General features: G+C 43.6%; 1 protein-coding gene across 1 annotated transcript in view; it reads right to left on the bottom strand.

Annotated features, from left to right (window-relative positions):
• Window positions 1-20,827: 20,827 nt before the first annotated feature.
• The window catches only part of ALLC (allantoicase), a 90,705-nt gene continuing 87,346 nt past the window's right edge, over window positions 20,828-24,186 (bottom strand). The window contains exons 11-12 of the mRNA XM_075338746.1: window positions 21,640-21,767; window positions 20,828-21,165 (exon numbers count right to left, since the gene is read on the bottom strand). Of these exons, the coding sequence (XP_075194861.1) occupies window positions 21,025-21,165; window positions 21,640-21,767 (269 nt within the window). The 3' untranslated portion in view covers window positions 20,828-21,024. The remainder of the gene's footprint in view (window positions 21,166-21,639; window positions 21,768-24,186) is intronic.

Below are 24,186 nucleotides of genomic sequence, written 5' to 3'. Positions count from 1 at the left end.
TATAGGGTATGCTAGTCCTCCGAGTTGTATGGAGGATCTTGCAACCTATTGAATTTTAGGCATAGGCAAGGTGATCCTTCCCTATTTTTAGAGGAACTATTAAAAGTTATATTTTAGGTATTATTGCTGTAATTCAGTTTCTTCATAACATATACCATACCAGTGGCTGCATTATTAGTGGCTGCTTATCCCCCTCGTTGGGCTGTTGCCTTCAGTCGGGACTTTGGGTGGGACATGACCTCTAGTCCTGGCCGCAATCAGTTAATTAGCTAGCCCCCAGTAGCTTCTGGACCTAGCTTCAGGGTCTGAGTACCCCCCTTTGTGCTCCGGTTTCCGAGTCGGTTCCCCGGGTCAGTACCGGCGGGCTACAACCCTGTCCCGGTCCACCTCAGTTCCACCGAGCCGTCTTCCTGGCTCCTGCAGACAGAGGCCTCCGTCTACCTTCTAGCCATAGGTACCAGGGCTCCTACCCTGGCACCTGTTCAAATTGGTTTCTCTCCTCTGCTGGAGCTGCACACAGCTCCAGCCCACACACCTTTCCAACTTGAACTGTCAACCTTATCTGGCTACTTTCCTGCCCCAGGATGTCTGAACTCCTCGGTGGGCGTCTTCCAACCGCCTGTTCCGGCCCCTGGTGTGTCCATCAAGCCCTGAAGGGGGTGACTAGGGTTTAAATGGTTGGCTGTGTGTTACCTATGAGGGACAGGTGTAATGCAGGGCCCTATTTGTGACTACCTGGCCCGGCCAGGGAGTCACATACACACCAGCCCCATGGCGAGAGCTACACGCGACCCACACGAGGCACCTTCTTGGCCCTTTCCCTTCCCTCTTCTCTTACTCAACTTCTTTCTCCTCTCTTAATTCTTCCACTCTTTCTACATCACTATATTTTTACTATTGTTAGTCCAGGGATGTTGGACCTGGTCTTTGTTTTAACTGAGGCAGAAAATATCTTGGTTGGTGATCAGGTCGTCCGACACCCTTCGAGTAGCAACTTCAAAACAATGTGATATAGTGGGTGTTGGTGGCTTGATTTGGCTTGTGTAATCGAAGAAATGATACAAGTGTAAATGTGCTATACTAATTACTGTCCTCAGTTCTGAGATACAGTATTGTTATGCATACCCTATAACCTGTTTTTCTAATGGAATCATCAAAAGGGAACTGGAGAAAAACAGGTTTTTGCCGCGCTGAAGACCACGAACATCAGTGTCATACAAACAATTCTTTTATTTCATTCCTACGCGTTTCGGAGACCCCAACTGTCTCCTTCTTCAGGGAAAAGAAACTTTTGAAAGTTCCTTTCCCTGAAGAAGGAGACAGTTGGGGTCTCCGAAACGCGTAGGAATGAAATAAAAGAATTGTTTGTATGACACTGATGTTCGTAGTCTTCAGCGCAGCAAAAACCTGTTTTTCTCCAGTTCCCTTTTGATGATCTACTCTGCAACGGGGCTGCTGCTGGACCGCTTAGGCACTCACTCATGCCATTGAAGGAGTTATGACTGGCACAACCCGACCAGGTGAGTGCACCACTTCTTTATTATTTTCACCCAGTAAATCGGGTAAGACCCTATTGCGCCTTTTCTCTCCCCTTTTATAGCTTTCTAATGGAATAAAATTTGATTTACACAAAGAATTTCAGCACAAACTGTCAGAAACATCTCGAAGAAACTCATCTGCACCTCATCGGGGTCTCCACCTGACTGCAGTTCGTCATTGTAACCAACTTGAGTGGGAAAATGCTCACATTCAATGGAATCTGACAGATTGGAGAGGTGTTCTCTTCACAGATGATTACTAGTTTTCACTGTACAGGGCAGATGGCAGAATACGTGTATGGTGTTGGGTAGATGAGCGGTTTGCTGATATTAGCGATATTAACCAAGTGGAGCATGGTGGCGGTGGGGTTATCGTATTTGCAGACATATGTTATGGACAATGTACACAGGTGCATTTTATTGATGCCATTTTGAATGCACAGAGATACTGTGACGAGATCCTGAGGTTCATGTTTTGCCTTTAATCCAGGACCAGAACCTCATGTTGCATTGTGATAATTCATGGTTCCATGTAGTAAAGATCTGTACACAATTCCTGCAAGCTGAAAACTTCCAAGTTCTTGCATAGCAGCATCCTCAGCGGACATGTCACCTATTGAGCATGATTAAGATGTTCTACATCAGCGTATATGACAGTGTGTTCAAGTTCCTGCCAATATCCAGCAACTTCGCACAAAGGAGTGAACCAATAATCCACAGGCCACAACCACAACCTGATCAACTCTATGCAAAGGAGATGTGCCGCACTGCGTGAGGCAAATGTTGGTGACACCAGACACTGACTAGTTTTCTGACCCCCGAACTCCCCGCGCACCCACCCAATACTTTAAATCTGCCTTTTATTGCAGTTCACCTAAAGGGTGCTTTACACGCTGCGACATTGCTAGCGATGTCAAGTGCGATAGCACTCGCCCCCGTCGTTCGTGCGACATTTGGTGCTTGCTGCCGTAGCGAACATTATCGCTACGGCAGCGTCACACGCACATACATTGTCAGCGACGTCACTGTGACCGCCGAACAATCGCTCCCTCAAGGGGGAGGTGCGTTCTGCGTCATAGCGACGTCACTGCGGCGTCACTAAGCAGCCGGCCAATAGAAGCGGAGGGGCGGAGATGAGCGGGACGTAACACCCTGCCCACCTCCTTCCTTCCGCATTGCCGGTGGACGCAGGTAAGCAGATGTTTGTCGTTCCTGCAGTGTCACACACAGCGATGTGTGCTGCCGCAGGAATGACGAACAACATCGTACCTGTGGCAGCAGCGATATTAAGGAAAGGAGCGACGTGTCAACGATCACCGTTTTTGAACGATTTTGCAATCATTGATGGTCGCTCCTTGCTGTCACACTCTGCGATATCGCTACCGACACCGGATGTGCGTCACTAATGACGTGACCCCCAACGATATATCGGTAACGATGTTGCAGCATGTAAAGCACCCTTAAGGCACACCTGTGTAATAATCATGCTGTCTAATCAGCATCTTGATATGCTACACCTGTAAGGTGGATGGATTATCTAGGCAAAGGAGAAGTGATCAATAAGGCTTAAACCACACGGCGAGAAAAACGGTGTGAGTGGAGTGCGATAAAACATCACATTCCACTCGGACCAATTTTAGCCTGTGTGTCAGCGCACATGAGCGATTATTTTCTCAGCCTAAGGCCTAAGCCACACGGCGAGAAAATCGGTGCGAGTGGAGTGCGATAAAACATCGCATTCCCCTCGGACCAATTCTAGCCTGTGTGACAGCACACATGAGCGATTATTTTCTCAGCCCTAATCGGACCGAGAAAACAATCGCAGCATGCTGCGATTGTAATCCGAGACTCTTTCTCTCGCACCCATTCAAGTGAATGGGGCGAGAGAAAAATCGCACTGCACTCGCGGTACACCGGTGTACCGTGCGTGCAGAGCGAGAATGTCTATAGCCGGCTACACAGGCGAGAGGGAGAGAAATCCCTCCCTCCCCTCCTGAGTGCCGGCCCGCCCCCCGCAGCTGAGGTCTGCTCGCACGAACGGACCTCAGTTGCAAGGACACAAGCATGAGACTCGGCTCTGCTGTACTGCCAGCACGAGCCGAGTCTCATGCAAGGGGATCGCAGTAGTCCCCGTGTGGCCCCAGCCTTAGGCCTAAGCCACATGGCGAGAAAAACAGTGCGAGTGGAGTGCGATAAAACATTGCATTCCCCTCGGACCAATTCTAGCCTGTGTGACAGCATACATGAGCGATTATTTTCTCAGCCCTAATCGGACTGAGAAAACAATCGCAGCATGCTGTAACTGTAAGCTGAGACTCTTTCTCTCGCACCCATTCAAGTGAATGGGGCGAGAGAAAAATCGCACTGCACTCGCGGTACACCGGTGTACCGCTAGTGCAGTGCGAGAATGGCAATTGCCGACTACGCAGGAGAGAGGGAGAGAAATCCCTCCCTCCCCTCCTGAGTGCCGGCCCGCCCCCCGCAGCTGAGGTCTGCTTGCACGAACGGACCTCAGTTGCAAGGACACACGCATGACACTCGACTCTGCTGTACTGCCAGCACGAGCCGAGTGTCATGCAAGTGGATCGCAGTAGTCCCCGTGTGGCCGCAGCCTTAATCAGACCAAGAAAACAATCGCAGCATGCTGCGATTCTAATGCGAGACTCTTTCTCTCACACCCATGCAAGTGTATGGGGCGAGAGAAAAATCGCACTGCACTCGCGGTACACCGGTGTACCGCGAGTGCAGTGTGAGAATGGCAATAGCCGGCTACGGAGGAAAGAGGGAGATAAATTCCTCCCTCCTCAGTGCCAACCCGCCCCCCACAGCTGAGGTCCGCTCGCACAGTCGGACCTCAGTCGCAGGGACACTCGCATGACACTCAGCTCTGCTGTACTGCCAGCATGAGCCGAGTGTCATGCGAGGATCGCACTAGTGCCCCGTGTGGCCCCGGCCTAACAGATTATGACAAATTTGGGAATAATATTTGAGAGAATAAAACCTTTTATGTACAAAGAAAAAGCCTTAGATCTTTCAGTTCAGCTCATGATCAATGAGAGCAAAAACAAGTGTTGCGTTTATATTCCTGTTCAGTGTATACATGCAGTATATCACAAAAGTAAGTACACTGCTCACATTTTTGTAAATATTTTATTATATATTTTCATGGGACAACACTGAAGATACGATTCTCTTTTACAATGTAAAGTAGTCCGTGTCCAGCTTGTATAAGGGTACTTTCACACCGGCGAATAAAAATATCAGTCCCATTCTCATCCAGAAAAGTACTGTAGGACAAGTGAAATTCCTTTAGTATTCCACACTGAGACAGAGAAAGAGACGCACAGACATAGAGACACACACACAGAGACACACAGAAACTGAGATAGAGACACACAGAGACTGATACAGAGACACACAGAGACAGAGGCACAAAGTGACAGAGACACACAGTGACAGACACACAGATAGATACAGGGAGACACACAGAGACAGGGGCATATGTCATGCGAGTGCTATGGGAATGTGCTTTTTTTTCTCACATAGTATCTGTATGACATGCGTTTTTTTCTCAACAGATATTATCCTACAGTCATTTACTGGACAGTTTACAGTGTTCTATGTTATAGAATTGTATCCATAAAAAAGGACGTCACATGAACACCACATGGACCTGCATGTGGCATCCAATTTTTTTCTCGAACCCATTACTTGCATTGACGAGTCATGTCTGATATTCGAGGGCAATCGTAGCATTCTATGATCATTTTATGAGTAAAATTTGAGCTAAGGAAAAACTTGCAGATCTGCTCTGCCTCATTGGCTAACATTGGTCTGAGTACAATGAGATTTTTTTCTCACATTGCACTCTCCGTTTTATATGCCAGTGAGAGTCCCTAACAGTGTAAATTTGGTGTGCTCTCTAAATAATTCAGTACACAGCAAAGCCGCTGGCAACAAATGTGAGTACATCCCTAACTAAAAATGACCAAATTGTGCCGAATTAGCCATTGTCCCTCCCTGGTGTCTTGTGACTCATTAGCGTTACAAGGTTTCAGGTGTGAATGGGGAGCAGGTGTGTTACATTTGGTGTTATACCTCACACACTCTCTCATACTTGTAACTGGAAGTCCAACATGTCACCTCATGGTAAAGAATGCTCTGAGGATCTGAAAAAAAATGTTCCTCTACATAAAGATGTCCTAAGCTATAAGAAGATTGTCAACACCCTGAGAATGAGCTGCAGTACTGTGGCCAAGCCCATACAGCGGTTTAAGTAGATAGTTTATACTCAGAACAGGCCTCGCCATGGTGGACTAAAGAAGTTGAGTTCACATGCTCAGCGTCATATCCAGGGGCTGTTGCTTCAAAATTGATGCATGAATGCTGTCAGCAATGCTGCAGAAGTTAAAAGGGTGTCAGTGCTCAGACCATACCCCGCAAACTGTATAACTTTGTCCGCAAAGCTATTGTCCCAGAAGGAAGCCTCTTCTAAAGATAATGCACAAGAAAGCCCAGTGGTTTAACAAGACAGATTCCACTCAGAACAGGCTTAGCCATGGTTGACCAAGAAGATGAGTTTACGTGCTCAGCATCATATCCAGAGATTGTCTATTCAAAATAGAGGAATGAGTGTTGACATCAATACTTTAGAGTTTAGAGGGGTGTGGGGTCAGCCTGTCAGTGCTCAGACCATACGCCGCACACTGCATCCAATTGATCTGCATGACTGTTGTCCCAGAAGGAAGCCATTTGTAAAGATGATACTCAAGAAAGCCCACAAACAGTTTTGCTGAAGAATAGTAAACTAAGTACATGGTGTTATGATCCGGAACCATGGAAGACCACCACAAATCATTGGCAAAAGGTGACAAGAGCATTGGCAACTAATCTGGCCGCCATCCCCTTACTAACCATCACAACTAGGAGTAGCCGAGGGGTGAACTAACATCCTGTGCACCGCGAACCCAGCCGGAGAACTAACTATCCTAAAGGTAGGAAAGATGAATAACTCTCTGCCTCAGAAAATAGACAAGAATAGCTAGCCCCCCACATTCAAAGACTGCGGTGATATAGGAAAAACACAATACACAGGTAGATGACAGGATTAGCAAAAGGTGAGGTCCCCGCTGACTACAATAGGAAAGGACAGGAAAGGGACTGATGGTGGCCAGAGAAAAACCCTGCAAAATACCAACTTCCTGATAGTACAAAAAGGCCCTCAGATCGCACGATCTGAACTCCGTCCTATACCAGGTGCCCTTGTCATACCAATGAACAGAAAACAAGAATCATAACAAAGTCAACAAGCCACAAACACATGGGCCCAAAGGAGCTATACTCCACACAGAACTGCAGGGAGTTCCTCAACAATCCACTAAGGGGGAAAATCCCTGCAAGCAAATAAACTGAAACCAACCACAGCAAATCACAAACCCAGATAAACAAAAGAACCAGACAATAAATAAAGAGCAAGCACTTATCTGGGGAAGATGTGGTGTAGAGCAGGATTAAGCAGGCTGGAGATACAAACAACTGACATCCGGCAACAGCCTGCAATCAGACCAGGACTTAAATAAGCAGAGAGTTAGCAAAGGAAACACCCACTGCACAACACACCTGGTCCAAATCCAAACCATTCCTGGCCACCAGAGGGAGCCTCCCAGCAGCCAAAACATAACTAACATTCACAACAACATGGATTGCTGGAACTATGTCCTGTGGTCTGATGAGACCAAGAAAAACTTATTTGGTTCAGATAGTGGCAAGCATGTGGTGGCAACCAGGTGAGGAGGACAAAGATAAGTGTGTCTTGCCTACAGTCAAGCAAGGTGGTGGGAGTGTCAGGGTTTGGGGCTGTATGAGTGCTGCCAGCTATGGGGAGCTACAGTTTATTGATGGAACCATGAATGCCAACATGTACTGTGACATACTGAAGCAGAACATGATCCTTCAATTTAGAAACTGGGCCGCAGGGCATTATTCCAACATGATAACGACGGCAAATACAGCTCTAAGATGACCATTGCCTTGCTAATTACACTAAGGGTAAAGGTGCTGCACTGGCCAAGCATGTCTCCAGAACTAAACCCTATTGAGTATCTGTGAGTATCCTCAAATGGAAGGTGGAGAAGCGCAAGATTTCTAGCATCCATGTTGTCATGGAAGACAGGAAGAGGAGACAGCAGCTTCTGTAAAATTCTAGTGAACTCCATGCCCAAGATAATTAATGCAGTGCTTGAAAATAATCATGGCCACACAATATATTGACACTGTGGGCACACTTTGGACATTTTCCCTTTGGAGTGTTCTCACTTTTGTTGCCAGCAGTTTTGACATTAGTGGCTGTGTATTGAGTTCTTTAAAAGGCACACCAAGTTTACACTGTTATACAAGCTGTACACTGACTACTTTACATTGTATTAACGTGTCATATCTTCAGTGTTGTCCCATGACAAGATATAAAATATCTACAAAAATGTGAGGGGTGTACTCACTTTTGTGATATACTGTATGCATGTGTGATAAACTGTATACGTGTATATCTATATATCCATGGTGAAAAGTGTTGGCACCCTTGAAATTGTTCCAGAAAATGAAGTATTTCTCCCTGAAAATTATTGCAATTACACCTGTTGTGTCATAAACATTTATTTCCTTTGTGTGTATTGGAACAACACACAAAAATGCAGTAAAAAAAGGCAATTTGGACATAATTTCACAAAAATCTCCAAAAATTGTTGTCATATTTCCAAAATTGTGGGAAAACAACTTTGTTTCAAGCATGTGATGCTCATTCAAACTCATCTGTGGTAAGTAACAAGTGTGGGCAATATGAACACCTGAAACCAGATAAAAAGGGGAGAAGTTGACTCAATCTTTGCATAGTTTGTCTGTGTGTCCCACACTAAGCATGGAGAACAGAAAAAGGAAAAGAGAACTGTCTGAAAACCACAATTTTTCAAAAATATCAACAATCTTAGGGTTACAAGTCCATCTCCAGAGATCTTGATGTTTTATTGTTCACAGTGTGCAAGGTAATCAACACATTTACAATTCATGGCACTGTGGCTAATCTCTCTGTACGTGGGCAGCAGAGAAAAATTGTTGAAAGATTGCAACGCCAGTAAGTCCAGCTAGTGTATAAGCCCCAATAAAGTTCCATAGAACTTCAAGCCATTCTGAATGCTCAGGTTGCATCAGTGTCAGTGCAAACTATTCATCAACATTTGAGTTAAATGAAACGCTATGGCAGTAGACTCAGGAGGACACCACTTCTCACACAGAGACATAAAAAAGCTAGACTGCAGTGTGCTAAAATGTATATGAGTAAGCCAAAATCCTTCTAGGGAAGCACCTTGTGGACAGATGAGACCAAGGTAGAGCTTTTTTGAAAAGCACATCATTCTACTGTTTGCCGAAAACAGAATAAGGCCTACAGAGAAGAGAATACAGTGCCTACAGTCAAATATGGTGGCGGTTCAAAGATGTTTTGGGGCTTTTTTGCTGCCTTTAGCACCAGAAGCTTTGACTGTATGCAAGACATCATGAAATCTGAAGATTACCAAAGGATATTGAGTTACAATGTAATGCCCAGTGTCAGAAACCTAGGTTTGCGTCCTAGGTCATCCCAACAGGACAATAATCCCAAACATACTTCAAGAAGCACTCATAAATAGATGGAAACCAAATGCTAGAGAGTTCTGAAGTGACAGGAATGAGTCTGGTTCAAAATTCCATTGAACACCTGTGGAGAGAACATAAAATTTCTGTTGGGACAAAACGCCTTCAAATATGAAAGACCTGGAGCAGTTTGCAAAAGAAGAGTGGTCCAATGTTCCAGTTGAGAGGTGAAAGAAGGTTGTTGATGGTTATAGGAAGCAATTGATTGTTTTTATTTATTCCAAAGGGCATGCAAAGAAATATTAAGATGAGAGTGCCACCAATTTTGTCAGGACCATTTTTGGTGTTTTGTGTGAAATTAGGTACAGTTTCTCGTTTTTTTCCCTGATTTTGTAGGGTGCTAGGGTGACAACACTTTTGGCCATGACCATAGCTAGATGCATATGCTGTATATATGTGTGTATATATATATATATATATATATATATATATATGTATAATAATAAAAGAGATGGCTGCCAGACATGTAGTCGATGGGAGGTATGCATAACAGAGATCGTTATCCTCTGTGATGTAAGCCCAGATGCAAGCATTAGTACACCTAGTACTCAGTTATTAGGGCACATCAGGGCCAGGTTTTATGAGCAGTTGGAGAGATAAACGGGTCTGGGTGTCACATACCACACCCTTGGGAGTGGTACATAATATAACAGAGACCAGTAGCCTGAGAAGGTGTTTGTGTGTGGAGGTTGATACACCTCCAGTGGGACAGCTGTGCAAAGGAAATGTCTTATCCTAAGTGGGTGATCCTGCAACTAAGCGGACTGTTTATATTCTATGTTTGAACCTTTATGCAGAAGAAAAGCTTTATTTATGTTTTCCTGTGGAGTACTTTATGGTGATTGAAAATAAACCAGCTGGATTTTTTAAAGTACATGGTTCCTGTGATACCTCAACCAGGAACAAAGTTAGTCAGAAAGATTAAGAAACGCCCAAGCCGAAGCTTGCAGGGCTTGTACTGTGAGTGGCTCGACCCGGCTTTCGTGACCCTGGCGGGTTTCATTAAAAGAGGTTTCAACAGTCCGGTGTGACAAGGGGGTAATGGAAAGAGGGCAACGGAGTTCCTGGGAGCACGTCACCTTTCTTTTCCAACATTACACCCGGATGCCGATCCTCGCCGTTGTAGCTTCCGGTCGGTCCCGGGAAGGTCGGAGGCAGGGTTCGGTAAGGTTATCTGAGGGTCTCTCTGTCGTACGTTTGGTTGCCGTCCCCATGGCATGAAGCTTCTTGGGGACTCGCCGCCTCTCTGTCTCTTTCCCCTACCCCGGCATCTACCCCTTTCCTTAGGCACCACCAGGTACATTCTCCACGATCCCTAGTACCTTTCCCCGTTCCTTTCCTCCATGTGTTCCTAGCCCTGGTCTGGCTGCTTCCCCTCTACAGGAGCTACCCCTGCAGAGGTCTGTTCTCTTTCACATCCCAGACAGTTCTGATTAGACTTCCTGCCTTCTCTGCAGCTCACTCCTAGCTCAGGCCCCCACCCTACCAGGACATGTCATGGGGACCTGTCTGTGTGAAGCCACCTGCTTCCAGCTCATTTAGGATACAGGGTGAGTCATGCAAACCTGAGCTATGTGCTGAAAATCTATTAACCCCTTCCTGGTGATGTGATGTGTGTGCGTGAACTTACCTCCTCCTGCCCGGGAAAGGATATTATACAATACCCTGTAACGACCATGCTACAGGGGCGTTACAATTACAATATACAGTTAGGTCCAGAAATATTTGGACAGTGACACAAGTTTTGTTATTTTAGCTGTTTACAAAAACATGTTCAGAAATACAATTATATATATAATATGGGCTGAAAGTGCACACTCCCAGCTGCAATATGAGAGTTTTCACATCCAAATCGGAGAAAGGGTTTAGGAATCATAGCTCTGTAATGCATAGCCTCCTCTTTTTCAAGGGACCAAAAGTAATTGGACAAGGGACTCTAAGGGCTGCAATTAACTCTGAAGGCGTCTCCCTCGTTAACCTGTAATCAATGAAGTAGTTAAAAGGTCTGGGGTTCATTACAGGTGTGTGGTTTTGCATTTGGAAGCTGTTGCTGTGACCAGACAACATGCGGTCTAAGGAACTCTCAATTGAGGTGAAGCAGAACATCCTGAGGCTGAAAACAAAGAAAAAATCCAATCAGAGAGATAGCAGACATGCTTGGAGTAGCAAAATCAACAGTCGGGTACATTCTGAGAAAAAAGGAATTGACTGGTGAGCTTGGGAAGTCAAAAAGGCCTGGGCGTCCACGGATGACAACAGTGGTGGATGATCGCCGCATACTTTCTTTGGTGAAGAAGAACCCGTTCACAACATCAACTGAAGTCCAGAACACTCTCAGTGAAGTAGGTGTATCTGTCTCTAAGTCAACAGTAAAGAGAAGACTCCATGAAAGTAAATACAAAGGGTTCACATCTAGATGCAAACCATTCATCAATTCCAAAAATAGACAGGCCAGAGTTAAATTTGCTGAAAAACACCTCATGAAGCCAGCTCAGTTCTGGAAAAGTACTCTATGGACAGATGAGACAAAGATCAACCTGTACCAGAATAATGGGAAGAAAAAAGTTTGGAGAAGAAAGGGAATGGCACATGATCCAAGGCACACCACATCCTCTGTAAAACATGGTGGAGGCAACGTGATGGCATGGGCATGCATGGCTTTCAATGGCACTGGGTCACTTGTGTTTATTGATGACATAACAGCAGACAAGAGTAGCCGGATGAATTCTGAAGTGTACCGGGATATACTTTCAGCCCAGATTCAGCCAAATGCCGCAAAGTTGATCGGACGGCGCTTCATAGTACAGATGGACAATGACCCCAAGCATACAGCCAAAGCTACCCAGGAGTTCATGAGTGCAAAAAAGTGGAACATTCTGCAATGGCCAAGTCAATCACCAGATCTTAACCCAATTGAGCATGCATTTCACTTGCTCAAATCCAGACTTAAGACGGAAAGACCCACAAACAAGCAAGATCTGAAGGCTGCGGCTGTAAAGGCCTGGCAAAGCATTAAGAAGGAGGAAACCCAGCGTTTGGTGATGTCCATGGGTTCCATACTTAAGGCAGTGATTGCCTCCAAAGGATTCGCAACAAAATATTGAAAATAAAAATATTTTGTTTGGGTTTGGTTTATTTGTCCAATTACTTTTGACCTCCTAAAATGTGGAGTGTTTGTAAAGAAATGTGCACAATTCCTACAATTTCTATCAGATATTTTTGTTCAAACCTTCAAATTAAACGTTACAATCTGCACTTGAATTCTGTTGTAGAGGTTTCATTTCAAATCCAATGTGGTGGCATGCAGAGCCCAACTCGCGAAAATTGTGTCACTGTCCAAATATTTCTGGACCTAACTGTATATAGTGCTCAGCATAAATGAACAGAAACATTTTAATCATCATCTCACTGAATATAGTGTCGGACCAAGGTGTCAGAAATCACCAGTGACATTGATTCTTGGGGTTCACTGTTAAAGGGGTTGTCGTGCCTCTGGGTATAACTGCAGTTTCTCTAGTTGACTGCATTCTTGTAAAACCTCACAATGTGACCGTCGTCAGGCTTTTCCTGTGCCAGCTGCGGGAGCGGGAAGTCATGTGACCACAAGTGTGTGATTTGCATACTTCCAGACAGATTGCAACTAGACATATCAGGCCTCATTCAATTTCCTTGTACTGAGAGAGGCTACTCATGTCTAGTCGACACAAGACTACATCTACTACTAAGACAACAGCTTCTCATTCCCCATATTCTCTCTTATTAAAATAAAAAAGTTTATAGTCACCTCCTATTCTGGAATGGTTCCAGTGGTACCAGTGCTCATGTTCCTGATGCATATGTGATGTTGTTACATAACGCAAGGCCATGCACCCATGCACTCCAGTCTGTCCCTCACCGCCTTCAGACATATGAGTAATCAACAGGAAGTGAGAGATGCCGCTGTTTACACACGTCCTGTTAAGTACTTATACATCCGAAGGTGGTGCATAAAACACTAGAGCGCCTGACAATCAGGTCTCAAATGTGTAACAGTGTCCTTTACCATATCAATACAAATATAATTTCGTTAGAGTACCCACATCCTATAAATATTGTGGCTAAAATAGTTTTTTTGATGCTCACCATATGATGTCATCATTGGTCGGTTGGTTGGAAGGTGACATCAGTAGGCCAAGATGGGAGTCTATCCCTATAATAGGCTGTTATATACTGTATATACATACACAAAACCTTGCTCAAGTCACGATCATTCCAGAAGACTTGGCTTACATGATTGAATATTTTTCTGCATCGTACATCTGACATTGAAAATCATAATAAAATATAACGGATTGGACATGTAAAGTTGATAGAAGCTGTTTTTCTTTTTCTTGACTTTTGTTATGTATTTGAAACTTTATTGTGTCTTCACTTTGTTCTGGACTCGTATGGGGATATCAGGTCCCTCTATCTCGCTCTGGTTCACTTGCATTAACAGGAGCTGTCTGACAATTGACATTAGTTTATTTAAAGATTTGTTTTCTTGCCCTTCTGAAAATAACTTCACTTTAGTTTGATTTGTTTAAAAATGAATTCTTCCATTTGTAAGATAAGGGCAATTGTGCTGGTTCGGCTGGGAGGTCATCTGGAAGTCTCCCATCACATCCTTGTAACGCTATATGCTAGGGATTAAAAAAAAACAATCATTATATTAACAGAAAGTGATCCTTCCGAGGCCAGATAGCGGAGTCTCAGTATAGCCGTGTCAGGTGACATTGTGCAATAAAATCTCTGCTGATCTGAACCGCAGCACTGAAATTACATTGCACAAATAAATCTAATAATAATATCATTATATATGGCAGGTTTTTATTGGTGCTTTCTCTTAAACAGTAAATCATATTTATTTCAGCGTTCTTTGAATGGGAATTAACAGTCTAAAGGAAAGCTATAATCAAAAAATTACCTATTGTTTAAAAATCAGGCTTTCGTGCTACTTGTATACTTTAAAAAATGTTGTTTTTTTTCATACCTTACATTTTATAAAAAAAAATGTAATTTTTACAAAGCACACTGGAGCTCATACATCCTCTTCTTTCAGGAAGCGTTTTCAGCAGGCTCCTTATCAGCACAAGCAGGATTACAATGAAAGGTAACAGGTCTATAAACAGCTGATAACAGAAAATTCACCAATCATTATAGGCAATATCACAACTGATCCTGCTCACCTTACCTTCACATTGATCTTTGCACATGCTCATTAGATACTTAAAAAAAAATATAGGATCAGAGTATGTTCATTGCATTCATGTACATATGTTGTTTCCTAAAACAACAGGAAGTTAGAGTTTATCAAAAGCCCCGGTGGAGGTGGGAAAATTGGAAAATTTCCATTTTTTTTTTATACAAAGTGGAATATAAAATCCCAAATTTTCTTTTTACTTATTTATTTTTATTTATGTATTTATTTATTATTATTATTATTATTATTTAAAAAAAAAAAAGGAGATAAACCACCAGAGCTCTTCTTAGTATGTGCACTAGCTACATTCAAGGCTGATGGGTTAACTGTTGAAACCCCAGTTAGCTCTCCTCAGCCAATTTATTTCTATGTAGCATTCAGACAACTGTTCAACTTCTCTTCCTGTCGGCTCCTGATCCAGAGCTGCTATCGTTTTGCAAAATCACAAATCCTCCAACTCGACCCCTAGGCAGTTTTGATAGCAGTTGTATTCACAGCTTTAATGAGTTGAGGCTTTGTTCAAAGACACTGATATTTCAAGATGCAAATATAGTGATTACAGCGTACACTTTAGAACTGAATGTGTCACAGTAGCACAGTAAGCTCAGCAGAAAGAGAAAGCTACTGAGCCAGACCTGTCATTTAAGGCTACTTTCACACTTGCGTTGAACGGTATCCGTTGCATTGCGTTGTGTGACGGATGCAACGGATGTGTTGCATATAGTGGCACAACGGATGCAACGTATGCTGCGAAACAACGCAATCCGTTTTGGGTTTTTTTGGGTTTTTTTACAGTTTTACCATCGGCAGACTATTGTGAACGATCAGCTGATCGCTAACAGTAGTCGGCCGCCGGGTGATCAGCCGATCACTCACAGTAGCCGGTTACCGGGTGATCAGCCGATCACTCACAGTAGCCGGCCGCCGGGTGATCAGCTGATCGTTCGGTCGCCGACAATGTGTGCGGGGGGCGGGAGCGTGGGGCGGAGTGCGAAGTGGGTGGAGCCGAGTGGGGCAATGGCTGAGGACGTCAGTGCCGCGGGGACTGCATCGCTGGGGGACAGGTGAGTGTGTGTGTGTATGTGTGTGTGTGTGTGTGCGATTGTGTGTGTGTGTGTATATGTACAGAGTGCAGGAGGGGGCGGAGCCGAGCGGGGAAGTGTCGGGCTCCCGGCACACGTACCCAGGGTTCCTTGGTTACCCGATGTGTACCCTGGTTACGGGTGCAGGGAGCCAGAGAGAGCATGCGCAGTGAAATCCAAAGGATTCCGCTGCTCAAAAAAAGTTTCATGCTACGTTCCTTCCGCCCGACGCAGCGTCAAAATAACGACACTGCATCGTCCGGCGGAAGCAATGCTGACACTTGCGTTACAGTGCGTCATCCATACAAGTCTATGGAGAATAGCGCAGTGCGTTAACGGACTGCGCTATTCTCCATAGTGACGGACTCCGCTGAACGCAAGTGTGAGAGTACCCTAAGGCAGAGTGCTCAGGCCCCCAGAAAAGGGTTTTCACATGTAACATTTTTGGATTTTTCTTCTTACTTTTCCTTTTGCAGCACCCCACATTTACCAGTCTGTGCAATGTACTGGATACACTTTACACAGAGACATGTGTTCATGTCATGTACTGACACAAAAGAACACCTCTATATGGACCCACTTCAAACTCAAAAAGTCTTTTTAGGGGCACTTGGAGTGCATCAACATGCTCCAAATGCATCTCCGAGCAAATTTGTATGTGGCTTCAAAGCTGGATTAGTCAGTGCTTACACATATGGTTACTCTATGTAGTGAAAGAAGGCCATTGTAATATGTATTGTATAAAGAATGTCATCTCTAAATCCCCAAATCTTCCACTGACTCTCAAATATCTAATGATCCCTGTGAAATGTAAATGTCCTCCTCACCCTGTTTGTGAAAACACAATCAGCATGTGATGTAAATGTAACAGCCATACCGGCATCCACTCGCTGTCCTGCCCTCCTCCCCCGGCGAAGACATCGGTTCCCTCACCTGCCCGGACATCCTGCTATGGCTGCCCTGGTCCCGGTTCATGACACTGCTTCCCAAAGCCTATGTGCACATCACAGGCTTCCTGGTTCTCCCCAAAGGGTGCGTAAACGGCCCAGCGTACCCTGACCCGGAAGTGCCTTTTAGGTCAGCTGAGAGGTTGAAGCTACTTAGGGCACCTTTCTCCTAAGGGATGGTGCCTGTGTAACGCCCCTGACTCTATCAGGGTGTCACGGGGAACTGCACCTCTGTCTCTCATGCTGCAGAACCCACCCTCCATGGTTCTGGGATCCTAACTACTGGTATTGCTTCCATCAGCACTCAAATCCTAACCACACCTCACACTACACCCTGTCAGGCACACCAGTGGGTGGTCTAGCTGGAAAAGGGCCACCCGCCTAGGGGTCAGGCAGACTGGTGGGAGGGACATAGTTGAGTTTGGTAGTAGCCCTCAGAGAGCTGGGACACAATTGTGAAGTTGAACGAAATTTATTGCTTATTTTAAACTTTAATAAAAAATAAATAACTGAAAAGTGGGGCGTGCAATATTATTCGTCCCCTTTAAGTTAATACTTTGTAGCTCCACCTTTTGCTGCGATTACAGCACAAGTCGCTTGGGGTATGTGTCTATCAGTTTTGCACATCGAGAGACTGAAATTCTTGCCCATTCTTCCTTTGTAAACAGCTGGAGCTGAATGAGGTTGGATGGAGAGTGTTTGTGAACAGGAGTTTTCAGCTCTTTCCACAGATTCTTGATTGGATTCAGGTCTGGAGTTGACTTGGCCATTCTAACACCTGGATACATTTATTTGTGAACCATTCCATTGTAGATTTTGCTTTATGTTTGGGATCATTGTCTTGTTGAAAGACAAATCTCTGTCCCAGTCTCAGGTCTTTTACAGACTCCAACAGGTTTTCTTCAAGAATGGTCTTGTATTTGGCTCCATTCATCTTCCCATCAATTTTAACCGTCTTCCCTGTCCCTGCTGAAGAAAAGCAGGCCCAAACCATGATGCTGCCACCATCATGTTTGACAGTGGGGATGGTGTGTTCAGGGTGATGAGCTGTGTTGCTTTTTCGCCAAACATATCATTTGGCATTGTGCCCAAAAAGTTCGATTTTGGTTTCATCTGACCAGAGCACCTTCTTCCACATGTTTGGTGTGTCTCCCTGGTGGCTTGTGGCAAACTTTAAATGAAGCTTTTTATGGATATCTTTGAGAAATGGCTTTCTTCTTGCCACTCTTCCATAAAGGCCAGATTTGTGCAGTGTACGACTGATTGTTGTCCTATGGACAGACTCTCCCGCCTCAGCTGTAGATCTCTGCAGTTTATCCAGAGTGATCATGGGCCTCTTGACTGCATCTCTGATCAGTGTTCTCCTTGTGTGAGATGAAAGTTTGGATGGACGACCGGGTCTTGGTAGATTTGCAGTAGTATGATACTCCTTCCATTTCAATATGATCGCTTGCACAGTGCTTCTTAGGATATTTAAAGTTGTGAAAATCTTTTTGTTACCAAATCTGGCTTTAAACTTCTCCACAACAGTATCATGGACCTGCCTGTTGTGTTCCTTGGTCTTCATGATGCTCTCTGTGCTTTAAACAGAACACTGAGACTATCACAGAGCAGGTACATTTATACGGAGACTTGATTACACATAGGTGGCTTATATTTATCATCATCAGACATTTAGAACAACATTGGATCATTCAGAGATCCCCAATGAACTTCTGAAGTGAGTTTGCTGCACTGAAAGCAAAGGGGACGAATAATATTGCACGCCCCAATATTCAGTTTATTATTTTTTACAAAAGTTTAAAATAAGCAATAAATTGTGTTCAACTTCACAATTGTGTCCCACTTGTTGTTGATTCTTCACCATAACATTATTTTTTTATCTTTATGTTTGAAGCCTGAAATGTGGGAAAAGGTTGAAAAATTCAAAGGGGCCAAATACTTTCACAAGGCACTGTATGTGTTCCTGCCATGTACTTAATGGCTGTGTCTGACCATAAAGGGACATTGTCTGATCATACCCCATCTCCTGGGCAGGGGAAGACGGAAAAGAGTATATAGAAATTACAGATTTGGATCTCAAATTATTCTTTTATGAGGTAAAATATTTTAAAAAAAAAACAGGCAGGGAAATGCTTTACCTCAAAAAAATAATCATATATGATCCCATGCTGTGCTATCTGTATATTATCTTTTGCTTCCTCTATAGCCTAAGAGATGTGGTATGATCAGAGCATGTCGCCTGTACGGTCAGCCACGGGCATTACACAGTACACAGCAGGGAAACATTTTTAAGATTATCTCAGCACAGGAACATTTTCTTTTTTAACAAATCCAATTGTATAAATTATCATTATTCTAAGATCTATTTATTAACATCAATTTTGTTTAAACTGTGTTTATTAAACAATATCTTACAACAGGATATCAGATATAATATGCAGATAAACTTTTCCAAAAAAAACATAGAAATGAACTTTGTTCATGGGAAAACCCTTGTAGGTTCTGTGGGTCACCTACAGGAGAAGGAGCCAGCTGCAGGGAACAGCCTGACTCCATCCTGGTTTAGTTAATAGTAGGTAGAGTGTTATAAAGGTGTACTAGTGGGTAGTATAGCAAGTAGAAGTGTGCAAGCCAGTCAGATACCTTTAGGCTAAAGTAAGTGGGTGTTTGTGGCAGTCGAGACCTGACCCTCACAGTCAAATCGGGAACAGAGTGTTCAGGAAACACTCCAGTTGGAGACGGGTAGAGAGTCACCTCTATACCATAGTCTTGAGTACCAGGCCCAAACTTTACAGAGGTTTTCCTATCACTGGACTGACTCCAGTGGTACAAGTCCTCAAGTGGAGACATAGCATAGACGTGGGCAACTAGGTCAGCACAGGAGATACAGTAGACCAGGCGAGTCCGATGGTGGTCAACACCATTATAGAGAACAGGTCCCTGTCAGTGGGATGAGACACTGGCCAGGGAGGACTATATGACTTTATTGTGTGAAACAATAATGCCAAATAGTAAGGAGGAGGACAGAAGAGCAGTAATGGAAGCATCAGGAATTATAGACCAGCCTAAAGTAAAAGTGTGCCTTAAAGTCGAATATGCTATATAGAACATGTTCAAGTGTTGTGACATCAGTATCGATGTGTTGAAAGTACTGTGCAAAAGTGTTAGTTATAGACTATTGAGAAAGAAAGCAGTATCCATGATGGCTTAATCACAGGTATGACTTGCACACACAAAGACCACACACCCAGCCAGGATCACCAAGACCTATCCATTCCCCCTTATTCTGTGGAGGTGGCCCCTTGCCCATGACAACTGCCCCGGCACACCCCCACAGGCGCATGACATTGGGACTTACTGCCCTTTTGGTAAGTGGTGACAGCACTGAGCATGTTGGGTGTCTGTACTGGTTAGGGGTACAATTTGCATTCAGTCTGTAGTTTGAGTGAGGGGCGATGGTGAGATTGAGCTGTACACTGACGTAGACTTCTTACTGTCCCCCAACCTGCGTCACAAAGCAGGCTGAATGAGGCCTGACTGTGATACTCTTAAATTGGTACCATTATTATTTTTCTTCAGTTGTAAAATCATTCTGAAAGGTTTATTTTAAACTAAATAGAACTGGGATTCTTCTCACTAAAGGCCCCGTTACATGCAACGACGTATCTAACGATCTATCACCGGGGTCATGGATTCCGTGACGCACATCCGACATCGTTAGCGATGTTGTTGCGTGTGGCAGCAAGGAACGACCGTTAACGATGGAAAATACTCACCTTATCGTCCATTGTTGACACGTCATTCCTTTTCAAAAAATCGTTGATTGTTGATGTCGCAGGTTGTTTGTCGTTCCCAAGGCAGCACACATCGCTACATGTGACACCTTGGGAACGATGAACTACAGCTTACCTGCGGCCGCCTGCAATGAGGAAGGAAGAAGGTGGGCGGGATGTTCAGCCCGCTCATCTCCGCCCCTCCGCTTCTATTGGGCAGCCGCTTAGTGACGCCGCTGTGATGCCACACGAACCGCCCCCTTAGAAAGGAGGCAGTTCGCTGGCAACAGCAACGTCACTAGACAGGTAAGTCCCGTGTGACGGCTCCGAACGATATTGTGCATCACAGGCAGCGATTTGCCCGTGACGCACAAACGACAGGGGCGGGTGCTTTCACCAGCGAAAGCGCTAGCGATATCGCTGCGTGTAACACCCCCTTTTTAGGCTCCTATAGCATGTTCATGGGCAGCCTCTATTGGTACTAATGCTATTGATGATAGCATGCAGTCTTGTGAGCGTGCTGAATCTCATGAAATCAAACATAACACAAGAAAAAAGTAATTCCTTTACAAGATGTAAGGGTGTTCAATCTGCGTGTTTATTTTTCCATCTGTCAGCTGAATTAAGCTGTCATAATTTTTAGCTGGGTTAGAAAAGTCCAACTCTATCATGCAGAGACTGACACTGGCAGTCCTATGGGAAAAATGTCTAAAATTTAACCGAATAAAAAAAATGTGAGAAGACAATCATTCTAGTAGTGGAATTGCATTCAATGTCTCAAGGCAGTTGGCGAGGAAAACCCCAGAGCCGTAATCTGCTTATACCACCATCCGGAGCAATGGTTATCTTCACGTGCGTTATGACTTCTTGTAGTGATAAAGACGTTCCATCAATAAAATGTCTCTTGTGAGGATGGAGCTGGAAGAAAACATTTAAATTCCTTTTCAATATGAGTTGAATACTTATGAGTAGCAAAAATAATAGAATTCATATACAGTATATTGGAATTAGTGCACAAAAGAGGAGTCACACTTCTAGCAACAAACCAGCGATTTCAGTCTGTAATCATTGCAATCGGATTTTGGATAGCAGAGCAAAAATAAGACAGTGGAAAAGCTAGAGGACAGGAGAACCATTGGGTGCAGAGGCACACTGGCCTTAGAGACTTATGTGACCCATTGGCTCCTGTGCCTTGTTACATGATACCGGAGGTGGGGGTACTGTTGAACCTCTTCAGACAATTGCACTATTGAGCAATAATAATAATATTTATTCACTTATTTAGCGCCATTAATTCTATAGCGCTTTACATACATCAGAGCTACAAAAATAGACCGATACTTTTGGATGAGAGACAATGTAACCTGATTCTATCCAAACATTTACAGATACCTGAGTCACAGATAGAAGAGTTTTCCATTTGTTATCCAGTTTCATAATCCATTTTTCTCTGAGTTTCTCTTCTTCCTCTTTCAAGGTCAGAATGCAAGCTTCAATTTTGCATGAATTTGGTGCATTTCCTAGAATAAGCATTACAACGAAGCGTGATATGATCAGTGCAAAAAGCAAACACATTCTAAAATACAGTGCCTGACACAAGTTCTGTTGCTTATCCATGTTATGTAAATAAAACTTATAATTTGACTTTAAATTCATCCATTGGTTTCATAAATTACTCTTTTGAAGGCTGAAACCCTCCCAAATTTGGTTTAGGTTATGAAAATTAAGTTGCTGCAAAGCTGAAATATTGATCATTTAATGAACACAGAAAGGTCAGATTTTGGCAAAACAAAACTTTTGTCACCTTGTCATATAATGCACCCAATCCTAGTTTACATCCTCACCTGTGCTCGCTAAATGATTGGTTAAATAGTGGATGTGTATAAAAAGAAACCCAGAACCCCAGACCTTCACTTGCACTGCAACTTGAACTCTGACAACATGCCAAAAACCCACTCTGTGACCACAGCCTTGATTATCAAGAGGCTGAAGACCAGATCCACTGCAGAGGTCGTTAATGTGTCTCAGCGTCAAGTACAAAGAATTAAAAAAACATTTGAAGAGACTGGAGATGTTTTTGACAAGTCCAGGTCCGGCAGACCCCGCAGGACAACTGCTCAGGAGGAACGTTTGTTGGTTAAAAAATCCAAAGCCAGTCCCTTTTCCACTGCAGCAGAGATCCAAAAGGCCTGGTCACCTCAAGTTCCTGTGTCAACTAGAACTGTTTGTAGGATTCTGTCTCGAAATGGCCTCTATGGTTGAATCAGTACCCAGAAGCCAGCACTAAACAAAAAGCAATTAAAAAAATGTGTGGCATTTGCCAAGTCCCACAGCCTGCTAAACAGATGGACGCTGGAAAAGTGGCAGAAGGTGGATTTCTCTGATGAATCTTCAGTTGAATTACACCACAGCCGCCGCAAATACTGCATGAGACCTACTGGAGCCCGTATGGATCCAGAAAACAGTTAAGTTTGGTGGTGGAAAGATCATGGTCTGGGGTTTCATTCAGTATGGGGGTGTGCAAAACATTTGCAAGGTGGAAGGCAATATCAATAGCCTAAAATAACAACAAGTATTAGCTACCTCTTATATTACCAATCATAAAAGGGGTCAAACTCTGCAGCAGGATGGTGCTCCATCTCATACATCCATCTCTACAACAAAGTTCCTCCTGGCAAAGAAGATCAAGGTGCTCAAGGACGGGCCAGCCCAGTCACTTGACATGAACATCATTGAGCATGTTTGGGGTAGGATAAAGAGGAAGCTTGGAAGACAAAACCAAAGAATCTAGATGAACTCTGGGAGGCATGTAAGACTGCATTCTTTGCTATTCCAGATGACTTCATCAACAAATTGTATGAATCATTTTTTTCATTTTTGAGCCGAATGGATGCATTCCTTTAAGCTCAAGGAAGTCACACAAAATATTAAATATGGCTCTAATAGCACCACAATGTCATTCACCAATGTTATGTAACATATCTTTGTATTAGAAGTTAATTATTTGTTTGAATTTCACATTACTTTCTGTGGGCGACAAAACTTTTATCTTGCCAAAATCTGACCTTTCTGTGTTCATTAAATGGTCAATATTTCAGCTTTGCAGCAACTTTATTTTCATAACCTAAACCAAATTTGGGAGGGTTTCAGCTTTCAAAAGAGTAATTTATAAAACCAATGGATGAATTTAAAGTCAGGTTATAAGCTTTTATTTACATTTCATGGATAAGCAACAGAACTTCTGTCAGGAAGTGTATACTGGACAACTGACGAGCATGGGCATGAGACAACTACAAGTGCATCTCAATAAATTAGAATATCATCAAAAAGTTAATTTATTTCAGTAATTAAATACAAAAAGGGAAACACATATTATATAGATCTTTACACACAGAGTGATCTATTCCTATATATTATATAGAGTCATTACACACAGAGTGATCTATTCCTATATATTATAGAGTCATTACACACAGAGTGATATATTTCAAGTGTTTATTTCTCTTAATGTTGATGATTATAGCTTACAGCCGATGAAAACCCAAAAGTCATTCTCAGAAAATTAGAATAATTACCACAAAACACATGCAAAGGATTCCTAGGCATTTAAATTGGTACCTTAGTCTGGTTCCTTCAGTAGGCTACACAATCATGGTGAAGACTGCTGACTTGACAAATGTCCAGAAGGCAGTCATTGGCACACTCCACAAGGAGGGTAAGCAACAAAAGGTCATTGCTAAAGAAGCTGGCTGTTCACAGAGTGCTGTATTAAGCATATTAATGGAAAGCCGAGTAGAAGGAAAAAGTGTGGTAGAAAAAGGTGCACAAGCAACCGGAATAACCGCAGCCTTGATATGCTTGTTAAGAAAAGGCCATTCATAAATTTTGAGGCGATTCACAAGGAGTGGACTGTTGCTGGAGTCAGTGTTTCAAGAGCCA

The sequence above is a fragment of the Anomaloglossus baeobatrachus genome, chromosome 3 (genome assembly GCF_048569485.1).
Source record: "Anomaloglossus baeobatrachus isolate aAnoBae1 chromosome 3, aAnoBae1.hap1, whole genome shotgun sequence".
Taxonomy (NCBI): domain Eukaryota; kingdom Metazoa; phylum Chordata; class Amphibia; order Anura; family Aromobatidae; genus Anomaloglossus; species Anomaloglossus baeobatrachus.
This window is presented reverse-complemented; position numbering and strand designations above follow the sequence as displayed.